This window comes from Manacus candei, unplaced genomic scaffold (assembly GCF_025592945.1).
Source record: "Manacus candei isolate 608988 ecotype Guabito, Panama unplaced genomic scaffold, ASM2559294v1 h1tg000017l, whole genome shotgun sequence".
Taxonomy (NCBI): Eukaryota; Metazoa; Chordata; class Aves; order Passeriformes; family Pipridae; genus Manacus; species Manacus candei.
In genome coordinates this window covers 25,258,237-25,272,287 of record NW_026138065.1, presented here as the reverse complement: position 1 = coordinate 25,272,287, position 14,051 = coordinate 25,258,237, and the positions used below count along the sequence as shown (strand labels likewise).

Here is a 14,051-nt window from a genome sequence, read left to right as displayed (position 1 = left end):
TCTGACCATGATTACATACTGAACCTGTGTCAGAGTACAATAGTTCATCTGCTCCTCAAGTTTGCAGCAATGACACGGAAAATGTACCTCAAAAAAGGTAGATTCAGATCTGTTCAAACGACCACCTACCCATAAGACAGATTACTAAAACAAACCAGCCTCCTCAGACTGGAGGAGCAGAACTGGCTGTTTAGGAAGAACAGAGTTTTTTCTTTTTTCTGAGTTTTCCCTTCCAGACCCAGAAATAAGAGAATGATAAGATGATCCAAATTCTCTGACTCCAAAAAGATTCAGTCCAGATTTTAAGGCCAGGGCAGTTTCAGTTTTACCTGAATGCCTTTTCTCATTCCCTGAGATGCCTTGAACACCAGAAAAACAACCAATTACTTTCCATGTAGGGTGTTTAATGACTCCAGTGGGAGTTCCAGCAGCTGAACCTGCTCCAGGAACTTAACTGCCGTGGATTCAGATGTTTCTGTTTGTGGTTGCCCAGCCTGCATCAAGCCAGAAGTAGCAGAGGTAGCAGATGTGTGCAGGTCCCCAGACAATATGAGTTCAAATGTAAGCTAATTTTCTCCACTGATGTGGATTAGGAAATACACATACAAACCCACCTTGTCAGCAGACAGGTAGGAGCAGTATCTTCAAGAAGAGAAATGGTGCTAAGCAGCTTGGTAAGTGGCTTGGAGAATTACTGCTAAGCCTCTGCAATGAGACCTGGAAAAGCAACTCCAGTCATGGGCAGAGACCTTTGCTTGGGTAAGTTGATGGGCCATTAAATACTCCAGTTTCTCTGCTGTGAGTATGAGATGGATTCAGAACTTATACTTTTTTTGTACTGTCCTGCTGCCCTCTAAAGGTAATTTTCTTCATCCACTTTTGCGTTCCTTCTCTCCATCTTACAAAGCCACGCCTCTTGGCCTGAGAAATTGGGATGAGTAACACTTCTGTTGGAGGGTGTATGTCTTTCAGGTGGCTTGTCAGAAATAATGCTTCAGCTGCAGAGCAAAGATGGTGCCCCATGGCCTTGTTTGGTCAACAGATTGTATGTTGCAAGGGCTAACACACAGCTTTATTTCAGTTTCAAAAGCAGCTGTTTTGGATTCCAAATCCAAATAAGGAATTGGTCCAACTGGACATCTCAGTTCAATCTGCCCAACTGGCTATGTGCCCAACTGGCAGCACAGTTGGAGAGCTCAGAGAAGACTTCTGTCACGACAGCTGTAATTTAAACATTAAAAAAAAATAAATTCACAGTTGCATGTGAAGCAAAATGATGAATAACACAGAGAATACAAAAATGTTGTTCAAATCACCTGAAATAAAAAACCATGAAATTATGTTATCACGGAAAGGGAAAAAGTCTGAGATGAGGCTAGAAAAATAGGTGAGCAAACCCTTAGAAATCTGGTATTCCTGACTAAAAAAAAGAAGATTATGTGGTTCATCAAAGAATTTGATAATGAATACTGTAGAGATGATACATCAGGAACTTCTGTCTTGCCAATCTCATAAACAAAGGGAATCAGGACTTTCAATAAAACTAGGGTTATATTCCAAAACAGCAAAATAATTTTTTGTTCCCAAACAACATCTAATAAAATTCTAGAGCCCATAGCAACATAAACCAAAAAAATCTAATTAGAATAAAAGGGTTTGGATATTTGCAAATATTAAAAATGTAGTTTTAATTAATGTTTCAGGGATGTTCACTCCAGGCTGCGGAAGCCTGTACCTGTTCCAGCTATAAGAGGTCAGAATGAAATTTAAGATGAAGGACAGATCGTACCACATCTGTTAATGCACCGTTGGGTGCTCCTCTAAGACTCTGGCCACTGTAGGAAGCAGGTTACTGGTCCAGGCAGTCAGAATGAACAATTGGGTGTGAACATCCATGATATAAGCATCCCAGGCTCTTCACAGGGCTTAGGGTTACCAAAGGTTGGCATCTATCACAGGATGAGATCAGTCTACTTTGCCTGCAGTGAAGACTCGGAACATAACCCACCTCATCCACACTCTGCTGTCTGAGCCATGCATGGACATCTCATGTAAATACTCAAACTTCCAATTTTTTGTGAAAAGTTGTAGCTCTAGACATCACCTGGCAGAAATTGAGAAGACAGGAAGCTTTCCAGGAAGGAACAAGGAGAAAGAGCCAGAAGTTCAGCCACCATGACCGATCAAGGAAGTAAGATCGATCAGGAATCCAACCAATAAGTGGAATCTTCAAGTGAAGAGGGATCACTAGTCACAGACAAATGAATCATGAAGACTGACACTATGAGAGTTTCCTGAACATTCTGGAGAAACTATAGAATCAAAAGGCAGGCTTAAAAGAGTACATATCACTTTGAATATTATTTGGTCTCCTCTTTCACCCACTACTGATGAAGCAGTTTTCCTGACAAATTCAGCTCTGCACATACAGCCTGTTAAGTCATCAGTGACTAAAAATGAAATATGCATAGTTGGGTAGAATTGATAAACATCTTCTGTCCTAAGAGGATTAAACTACTTGTATATTTTTGCTGCACCTCCCCAGTGTTACTCTATCACTTTGATATATTGCTGAACAGAAACACTGGAGAAACAAAGCTAGAATTGGCAGAGTAGCCCATCACTTAACATAATAAGAAAGCTGATCTCAGCCTGGTCCAGATACTTGCAGCTCCCCTTGGGAACTGCTCCAGCAGTCAGAATCAGTGAGGCAGGATGGAGTCCTCCCAAGAGCCCATTGCCCCCAGGCATTGGCAAGGACATGGCAAAGCAGCTCTGCTCCGTTTTGGCTTTGTAGAGTGCCAAAAATCTTTTGTAGATCAGTTGCTTTGTCTTCATGAGAGACTTGAAACAAGGCAGCCATGCAGATAGGCCCCAATCCAGGTGAAAAACTATATCCAGGATTTCTGCAAGTCATAAAGTTACCAGGCAAACTTTTAAAAGGACAAGTTATTTTTGTAGCCAACAATACTGGTGACTGCAAAGGTTGTGTTAACAGTAAACAAATTTCCAGGTCTTTGAGTTCTCAGTAGTTCTGACTCTAGCCTCTAGCAGAACGAGGCACAAAAACAAAATGACAAAATAAGAAATGACAAAAGTAATGTCCTCATTTGAGAACACACTATTTATCTCTGCTAAAATCTGTACCATGCTCTGGGAACAAGATATGTGCTGGAGATAAAACTATGTTTCATGGATGTCAGAACACGCTGCAGAGAGAAAACAGAGTCCTATAATCGAATGAAAAAAGCATCATCAATTCAAAATTACTCCCAGTGCTCCAGGATAAGAGACTACCTCTAGACACTGTCAGTGGATTCATTATACTTACAGTAACAAGATCTATATCTATATCATCCATATCTATATCTATAGATATACACAAAAATTTTTAAAAGGATCTCTGGGATCTCTCTGGCAGCTTTTATTGGGATTTCTCTAAAAAATATACTTGTAATATCTGGTACATAGTTTTTCATTTACACCAGAAACACAGGAACAAGACTTTCTAATCCGATAATGTATCAGTGCTCAGCACTGGGCTGAGTGCTCATAGAGAAAAAAAAGTAGATACAATCATAGCAAATTGCCTCTGAACTTTTTTGAAGCTTATAAAACTGCTATTACAATCTGAAGAAAGCTTGACAACGTTCATCAAAGATTCATCGCTTGTTGTTGTAGACTTCAAATGATGAATGAGAGAAGTTACATTAAAATTCTGTTGCTGCCACTACCACTTCAGGAAGCTTTTGGAGGATAAATACTACTACTTAAAGGCAATGAGTCACATTTTCCAATACAACCTAACAATCTTATTTAATAATTAACTTAAAGGGATGTTGTCTGCTCTCATAAGGCAAAACCATGCTAGAAAATATAACAGATTACTCCACAGATATTCAAAGCCAAAGCACTGGCTGCTGCTGGAAATATGGCAGTCCTCTGGATGACAGGCAGGACTGATCAGCTTTAGCTTTCTCCTGCAGACCTTGCTAACTGCATTGAGGTTTTTGAGGCTAAAGAGCCAAAGAATTAATACATTCAGGGAGTGTCTTCAACATCCCTTGAAAAAAGGCTCTCAAATGACCTGAGGTGGTGTGGCTTACAATGACCCCACAGCAGCTCCTCTGAACCTGCCAGCAGCGCTTGTCAAAAACGTATTTTAAATTAACATCTTAGAAAAGCCTATGTGGTCCAGAAATACAGCCTTCTTTTCTTGCTCAGTATAACCCCATAAGTAATATTACTCTTTGGACCTGCTACAAGTGGCAGATACACAAAGATAACAGAAGAACACTTCCCTTTGTTTATTATATTAACAGGCAAGAATTTATTTAGCTTCTAGATGGCTTGTGTTTGTGTGTATCAAGGAGCATGTAGTTAAATAACAAAGTATTTAAAGGCCTATAAATGGATGATAAAAGGGATATAAAAAACTTTAGATCCCTTTAGAGTTCATCTCATGCAGTCTCTTAGGCAATATATACATAAGCATAGGAAAAAAGTCTGCTTTAGGGTTGAACTTGAGGATCTAGAACCAAAATATCAGGTGGCCAAATTCAAGGGTGATATAAACTGTGGTGGAAAAAACAAGGGTTAAAACACGTATCTGCTTTGCAGAAGTTTGGCACAGTTTAATATACTGACTTCCCAGGTGGTTCTGCTTCCCTTGTGATTACAAACACCGGTCCACAGTGAAGTTAACCTGTGAACACTCCTCAGAGGCTGCAGTGCAAATTCAAGGCCATTGCCAAATGCCCCCCAGTGACCTGCATGACTCCATACCATGAAAGGTGACACCAGTGCCTGCAACTGGGACACGCTCCTGCCTGTGAACACGGCTCCACTGTTCTGCAGCTAGGTTATATCTATAAAAATATATCATCCTTTGCCAAATTGAGGCAACTTCTGTGCTGTTGATCTGGCCTAATAACGTATTTGTGCTAATGCACATTTAAACACCAAACTCCTGTACAAATGCGGCTTTATTCATATACCAGGATGAAAAGGATTTCTGTCAAAACAGCTGATTTCCATTTGTACCTGGTTAAAACCAAAACAGGATAATTTTATTCTCCAATAAATGTACACACAGATGAATAATTTGGATTAAAATCAGTGTCATTGTTTTAGTCTGAGCTTGCACCGGATTTGTTTTCAGTGCAACGCCAAAAGGTGCCAGGATGCCACTGTATCATAAGAGAACAGGAAAAAAGGGTAAAGCAAATAGGAATTAGAAGGGTGCAAAATACTGAAATGGGGAACTGTTTCGATCATTTTATTCTTTACATTTCAGTGCTTGTTGGCAGCATCAAATTACAGCATTACATGCATTCAGAGCTAAAGCACACTTCAGTTTGTCAGTAGGCCCCAAGGCACAGCAACAGACCAGGTCAGGTACCAATCTTGGTGACACAGGAAAAAATACATTTTGACTAATTCCATTGAATTCTGTTGTTTCCTCCCATGATAAAAACTATTAATTATTTAGGATTATGATACCATCTAGACATGTAATTCCCAATTTCAGCTACGCAGTGCCAGGCATTACTCAGAGAAAGAAATGGCTCCATCTCACAAGAGCTCATAATCTAAACTGACAAGACAGACAAAATGAGGGAGAAGAAAGCGCCATCACCTCCAGTTAGGAGACTGTGAGCTTGAAGAATGTTTCCAAAACCAATGTAGCAATGCTGGTCATTATGCATAGAGAACAACTCTTCCTTTTAGACAAAATAAAAAACCAAATCAAACAAAAAAACCCACTCCAAAATAGTAGAAGTTGAAGCTTAAGAACAGGTCAGTGAAAACTGCTCTTGCTTGATGGTACTTTTCAATCTGGAGACCACTACGTGCCTGTAAGGGCAAGGTAGGTCAACATCATTGGCCGCAAATGGCTAAGAACAGTTTTGCACTGTGATGTTCTTCCCTTCTTAAAGGTCAAGGGATTCAAAGTGACAAAGTGGATGTCACCTGCTCTGCAGGAAAGGTGGCTACATGATGAGAAGTTTCTGGGCACCCGGGAAGATATAACCATGTGTATCTCCTCATGTTCGTGCTGAACTGTTGGTGTTGGCAATGGTAGCATTCAGGTGGACTTTGACAGTCCAGAGACCCACAATAAATGACATCAAACCAAGAAATTTTCTTTGAATAAGAAGGTTGTCTAGAAATTTGCTAAATAACCTGCCATGTTTGCTGTATTTCGTATTTGCATTTTATTCGGTTTTTTTGTAATACATTTAAAGTTTCTATATACTGAGAGTCACGTAAGGTCTGTAAATATGTTAAATATGTTTTAGAAAGGAATATAGATTCTTATTCCAAAAGAAGCAAATGTATGTATTGCTTAAAGCTACCATTAACACCAGAATTTGCACCTCCAGTAACTGCAAGCTGTCAGTAACTGTCAGAAACAGTAATTATTTGAAATGTTTAGAAATAACTATGCTCAAACTCTGCATTCCTGTTAACTGCAGCAGCCTGATTATCTTTGGTCTTGTATATTATATTGCTTTTCACAACAAGCAAAATACTGTATTACCAAAAAAAAAATGTATTACATAGAGAACACAGAAATACAGACAGAAATCCTGCTTTGCTTGTACTATTTGACTTGTGCTATGTATTACTTATATTATTTGATTGTTACTTTATATTACTATGCACAGGTGCGAGCTATTCCATAAGACTGGATTACTTCTGTGTTATTTAAGACATTTGCACAAATCTTGGGGTGGCCTGTAGGAGCTATGCCTTCCAGTCAGTGTTTCATGCTAATGATCAGTGGTGGCAAATCTGTTTAAAAAGACTGAAACTGTCAGAACAGTGGGACAGGCAGATTTCTTCAGATCTGTCAAGAAACCACTGATATTAGGAATAATTCATGGAAGAAAAGGAGGAACATCTCTTCAAAATTTAGACTAAGTAAGATATTTCGTTTTTTTAATGCTTCATTCCACTTCCATAACATATTACCCAAATATGGGATGCCATTCTTAGGAAAAAAATAATTAAAATGCACTTCGTGTTCCTCAGTTTTACCGAGAGTTTGACTACAAAGAAAGTCATGGAATCAGGCCACAGAAGTATATTTTCTCTTACATGAGAAGTTGGCCAGCAATTAGAGGCAATAAAATAACTATTTTAAGTGTGTAAGCACCTAAAAATATTTCTAAAACTGTGGTTTGTTAAATTGCATCATAATATCATCTGCAGCAAACAGTTTCGTTCTTCAGTTGAGGTGTACCTTTGAAACACATCATCAGAATTTTGTTACAGCATGTTCACAGGTTATTTGGGAGAAAAGAAGGGGAATATCGTATTTCAGAGGAGAATTTTCCCTCCTTCCCACTTACAACTGCATTACTGAGCAGAACAAAAATAAATCAGAACAATGTGTTCATGAGCAATAAATGATCAAAAAACTCACCAGCGCAGGAATATGGACTGAGATCAGCAATGTAAAATTCAGTGCAGCATGGATGGCAGTCTAATATTTGTTGCTTCCCAAATAATAAAAAACCACCTCTCGCTTTGACTTTTTCATCTCCTGTTCTATTTGTAGCACCCCAAGCTTTATCTAACATCCAAAACCATTTTTGATTAACTAAACTTATTGTGTTTGCTGGGGTTTTTCCTTTTTTTTAATTTCAACTGACCTCTTGGTAGAAATTGTACAATGGTAAGTGGGGCTCACATTAAAAGAAGAGGTATGATTTCCATAAACTTCCATGAAGCCAGATTTTTACCAAGCTGATATAACTTTCTGTGACAGTTTGGCATGAGCATTGAAATGTTACCCTTATCCCTCAAAAATGGAGGTTCCTCTTCCATTAACATAATTCAGTTAAATGGATGTGATATCAAGATTTAAAGGATGGGATTTCTACTAGCAAAACTCTAGAGACTTTCCAGTGTGACCGTGCTTCCCATGTAGCTCTAGAGTAATGGACATTATAGATGAAGTGTATTGGAAACAAAAGGAAATACTCATTACATTCAAGGATTTTGGATCATGCCCTGTACATTTTTTTTTTTAGCAAAAATATCTGTGTGGAGATGGAATGGAGAAAGGAAAAGCAACAGATTGCTAGTACCCCTATTAATAATGTATGAGTAATCATGACCCAGCAGCAGTGCCAGATCATAACAACCCCAGAACAGTTTCTGTAAGAAGGTGTAGGTTACAGAACTTTTTCTTCCACTTTCATTGGCTTAGTGCAAAAGGAAGAGTACGGCTCAAGGAAGCAGATGGAAAAACATTTCTGACAGCTTAAGTATAGCTAATTATTTGTAGGCGAAGCATTCTGCTATCAGCACTGATTTGCTGTATTTGAAACTGAAACAGTCATAGCAGCAACAATTTTATTCAGCATCACTGCAATTACCTGACTAAAAATAGGACAGGCAGAACCTCAGAGCAACACCTTGCCAACAGGGCTGACTTTTCGTCCCTTCCAGGAACAGGCAGCTACAGGCCAGCACATTGTGTAGCTACCCCTTGGGTAAGCAGCTCATTCAGGTCTTATCCTCTCCCACTTTTTCTTTTCATGTTCTACCTTTTTCCTTTAAGCAGATTCAACAGTTACGGGGGAAAAAAAAAAAAGAGTACTACATATATGGAAAGATTTCACAAGCTAGGTTCACCTTTCTCACTTCACAGATGGTACAAATGAGGAAAATAAATACTTACTTAAGCATGTGCTCACTGCACGCTTGCTTGAAGGAGCAAAGGGAGGTGACGTGTTTTCTTATGTCTTTTCTGGGATCTATCTGTATCACCAGAGCATGTAAGAGAAGAGAAGAGGACTGCTGTGCCTAAGTAATGACATTAACCCTTTCAGGGAAAGAGACAGGAAGGAAGCAGGCTTGGGGAGAAAATCTGTAGCCTTCACCAACCAAAAGATGGAACTGGAGACAAAAAGGGGTAGCATGCATTATTTCTCCCTTAGAAGTGTGACAAGGGGAAGAGACTTCTTTGTGACCAAAGATCACTTCATTTTTTTCTGTTCTTCAGCAACAACTATGCAGTTTACTTCCCTTGCTTTGGTTAAAGTAGAATCATAGAATATCCTGAGTTGGAAGGAACTCACAAGGATCATCGAAGTCCAGCTCCTGGCCCTGCACAGGACAGCCCCAACAATCACACCATGTGCCTGAGAGTGTTGTCCAAGTGCTTCTTGAGCTCTGTCAGGCTTGGTGCTGTGACCACTTCCCTGGGGAGCCTGTTCTACTGCCCAACCATACTCTGGGTGAAGCAGACTTAGCTTGTAATCAGTCACATACATGGTGAGGGACAAAGAGAGCAACAGTTGTCTTTTATTCTTCATTCTTCCTTCCTATATTTGTGCTTCTTTTATCCTTCATTCTTCTTTCCTCTATTTGTGCTTCTCTTATAACACGGCTGACAAGTCTAACAGAGAAAATGACAAATCTGGTCTTAAGAACGTTCACTATATATGAGTTCCCAGCAAGATACTGCAACCCCTGGGTAACAACACAGAGCAAGGAACATGCTGAGGGCTATATCTTACCCTGCTGTCTGTGAGGTCCAGAGCACTAGCAGCTTCTAGATACTGGCAGACACCTTTGAAGGTCTTGACTTGGCAATACCTGTCTTGCATTGAAACTTCCTTCAATTAATGCTTTGGCCAGTTTCATAAATTATTTCTGCTCAGGAGAAGTTTCACTAAATACAATGAAAGGGAAAATATCCTAATATTAAACAATTTTTCCATCGACTTTAAACTAAGATTTATCTTGAAGAGAAATAAAATGCTATTGAGAGCAGTGTGATTACTTTTTTTAATAAGGATTATCAGAAAGAACTGGGAACGTTAGCTTTCATTGTCCATTCATAGTAGGGATTAGTCAAAGTAAGATATTCTCCAGAATACTCTGAACAGCTGTGATCATCCACTCTTAAGAAAGATTATTTTGACTGGAAAGACAACAGAGAAATCCTTTAAAGAAGATATGGGGAATGGAGAGCTTTTCTACAGGAGGACGTGAGACAGCTCACTCTTAACAGAATGGAGGCTGAAAAGGACTCCTTTCTCTGTATATTGAAGTCTTAAGCAGCATGAGAGAAGGTGCATTTAGGCTAATGTTGGCTCCAAAGCAAGTGGAATAAATTATCTACGAATAAATTTACCCTGGAAATACAGAAAAACTTTCTAGTACCAGAGCAGTGAGATCCTGGAAACATTTGCTTAAAGCCATAGTAGGATCATACGAAGTGTTCTGCTTTCAAGTGGAGTTTGATAAGCATATTGATGAAGTTGCCTGAAATAGAGAACCTGTTTGAAATGACCTAGCAAGTCCATTCAAGCATTATGTCCTTGAAGTCACCTGAAGGTTCATTCAGAAGATGCACATATGCAAATGCTTCTTGTGCAAAGTCAAGAATTACATGACAATGCCAGTTACACAAACTCACAGAGCTTCTATATCCAGCCCTGTAGGCAAACAATTGACCTGCTAGCAGTCCAGCTCATGCCTAAATCTCAGGATTTGAAAATTGTGTGTTTTCAGGCAAGATGTGATCAATCTTTCACCCATCCAAACACACAAAAAAATTCCAAGCCTTTTAATGAAACTGACTTTAAAGCATGTATCTGAAATATAGGAAACCTGAATTAATTTCTTTCCATCTCCTATACATCCTAGAAGAGGCATGGAAAGATTCAGTCACCTGCTCAGAGTTGAGAGTTTTATGAGGTAGCAAGATATCTAGAAGTTAATCACTGTAATTTGTTCTTGTGAATCTAGTTCCTATACTTCTGTAGAACTAGATGCATTAGTTAGGTTGTAGAGAAAAACTTCAGCTACAATCATCAATTTTTTATGAGTTGTGCATTAATTATACCACAGCAGCAGAGCTTTATGAGTTAGCTCCGTAATGATCCAGTGAAGTTTCTTAGCTCAAGCTCACTCCAAGCAAACACATCTGTATTGCTGGAAGGGTCAGTGTGATTTCAAGAGCAGTTTAGTCACCTCTGTAGTGTGTGCAATCCAAACTTATGAACTGTAAGAGCCCAAATTAGCTTTCCAAGTAATCTGATTTGTCAGCCTTTTTGTATGCTTACAGAACTGGGAACATACTTGTATGAAGCTAAACTACATCCAGAAAGACCTACTGGCTATGTCTGTACTTGTGAATTAAAGAATGTCAGCCCCTGGGACAACTTCATCATCTAAATACTGTTAGAATGAATCCGGTATAGTGTTTGCTCAGACCAGCTAGCACTCTTCCAAGCAACGTCCAGGTGTGATTCCAGAGTTGGCGCGGCCCAGGAGCAGACAGTTTGCATGCAGACACTGTGCTCTGCAAGCTAACAGGATTTAATTTTGTTAATGTAGCCAGATCAAAGCAGAAAGAGTCTTGGCACTGCATGCACACAGTAACTCCAGCTCAGTCCGGAACCTGCCAGACATGGGATGACTCACGCAGCCATGGCTTCTGCACCATGCTCTGAAACAGGGTATGTTAGCACAGAGGCAGTGCTGAACGTGAGACTCCATCTCTCCTGCTGAAGTCCTGTACCCAGATGAAAAAGATCTGAGAGTTTGGATATAGGAACAGTCTACTGGCTCTCAGTAGCCAGACAAAATTTGGCTGGGTCAACAGTGAGCTAGTGCTAACGAGATCAGCTGTAAACAAGCTGGGGTACAGATGGGCCTCTCTGCACTGTTCTCTGCCACATCTCTGTTAGCAACATACCCAACTGTTAGCTCATTCACAATGCAAGATCCAAGCACTGTCTGTGCATGCACTGGTGTTAGTCTTGAACTTACAGGCTTGCCTACTACCCAGAGCACCAGTGACTTTGAGGGAATGAGCCCAGGTTCACTAGGTTCAGTGCTGAAATACATTTAGCAGCAGTTCTGGACACTCAATGCCTTTGATCTCGACAGATTAACCTAAAATGTAAATAGATTGTGAGTATTTATGTAGATGTGTATTTGTATATATATATATATATATATTATATAAAGACATACAGCCCATATATGTGAATTTAAATGAGACTTGTATGATAAAATTTAAAAACTTTTAAATTATAAAAACATGAACAACTTTCAATACGAATGTCATAAAAGACAAAAACATTTTGTGTATTTGTTCTGGCTTAAATTTTACAGCAGAAATAAGCTGCAAAACAGAATTACAGGCCATGATTAGCTGGTCCAGTATTTGTTCTCCAGCATTGTGATGAATATAATACCTATGTTACAACCCTCCTTAATATATGCAGCTTATACCTTGGATTTTTTTTTCCAGTCAGAGGAACACTATTCTGATAAGTGCTTGGCACGTTTAGGTCAAACCCAATGTATTTATACATATCACTGTATGTTACTGGCGTATCACAAATGAAGTACAGAAACATACTGGGTGTTCACCTGCAGGAATAGCATATAATCAGAAAACAGAATATTGCAACTGCAAATTCTTTTGTCATCGTTATTTTGGTGGAAAAAAAACCCAAACAAAACCACTGAAACGGTTCCATGAGATTTGACATCCCTGTTTGCTTAGTATCATGTGAATATCCCTTCAGGACAGTCATGTATCTTATCTGAAGTCCACTCAGTGCTCATTTTCAGAATGTGTTGTATAGGTCTTCTTTCTGTGTAAGATTATCTTGTCCTCTGCTTCCTCAGTCCATAAGAGTCCTTAAGAAAAGACACTTCGCTCCCTGGAAGACAGTAGGGACTATAGTTTATAATGAATCCACTAAAGCAAGCAGCATTATTCCTGGACAGGTGAATAGCTGTGTAACTTGGCCCTTGTTGCATTTTTTTGTTTGCCTGGATTTTGAGAGTCATTTACTGCAGTACACTGAGAAACAGGAGACAAAAACAATTAACTCAGCCATTCTCCCATGGTCATCTGCTTCTTCTTGCTGGGTCTCTCTTTCATGTACTCTATTAACTGCTTGGGTTCAAATTTTTCCTTGTTGCTTTTTTAATCATGCATCACTTGGTTCACTTGTCCTTGCACTTCCAGTCTTTGTTGTTTTCAGTCTTTAACGATGATCTTTCAGTTAAGAGCTCACCAGAGTGTAGATCATGCTGAATGTAAAAGAAAGACACACCATGAAAGCATCCTTTTGAAGCATACAGAGTACTTTGATTTTTACAACCCTTTGCTGTCTGTTCCTCAGGTCTGACTGTAATGGCCTGTGCCTTCCTTTGCATTCTTTCTATCTTTCTAAAGCATCTTAATTATGGTGCATTCAAGATGGGTATCAAAAGGCACTCAAGAAATAACAAATTCATTATCGACATTCTACTGCACCACAAGCTGTGTTTGAGCTTTTTAAAGCTCAGTCTGATGTCTCAATTTGAACAGTGAAGAAACAAAACCATTTTGCTTTAGCACGTTTGATCTTTAAAACTTCAGCAACTCTCAGCAGGGCAGGCAAGGTTTTCCACGAAACTGCATTGTTTTGATTCTTTTGGAAAAAAACTCTGTGCAGTAGATGAAACATAAAATGCACCAGCTGGAGTGAGTCCATACATATTAAATACAACTCTGAGAAGTGAAGAAAACACAGTATATTGCCACAGCTCCATTTTACTGCAAATCTAGTTCTGCCAATACCCAGGAAAGCACTGTAAAACTGTATGTAATTTATACCACTTTATTTAGCACCAGGCAGTGGATTTTGGATTATGGCCACATTTTAGAGTGAAGGAAGCAGGGCTCACAGGAAGCTGCACAACACTGAAGTCCCAGCAGAAATGCTAGACCACAGTACACAGCTGACTTTGATCCCCAACCCAAAAAGGTGGAGTTAAAAATGCTTTTCTCTCCAGCCATTCCTTGCCATCTCTCCTTACACTACCAACAGAGCTCCTCTAGCATAACTGCCATGCTTTTCACTCTCAGCCCCACGAAGAGGACAGGCAAAGGTGCTCAGCCTAAATCCAAAAAGCTACTGAAGAGGACAGGTAAAGGTGCTCAGCCTAAACCCAAAAAGCTACTGGATGCTAAACTACTACTCAAATTGTCATGCCATATCCATCTTCACGTGAGTTAG

At 39.4% G+C, this 14,051-nt stretch overlaps 1 protein-coding gene across 1 annotated transcript in view; it reads right to left on the bottom strand.

Annotated features, from left to right (window-relative positions):
- Positions 1 to 12,099: 12,099 nt before the first annotated feature.
- Positions 12,100 to 14,051, bottom strand: part of CNIH3 (cornichon family AMPA receptor auxiliary protein 3) — a 46,055-nt gene continuing 44,103 nt past the window's right edge. The window contains exon 6 of the mRNA XM_051783428.1: positions 12,100 to 13,080. Coding sequence (XP_051639388.1) covers positions 13,053 to 13,080 — 28 coding nt within the window. The 3' untranslated portion in view covers positions 12,100 to 13,052. The remainder of the gene's footprint in view (positions 13,081 to 14,051) is intronic.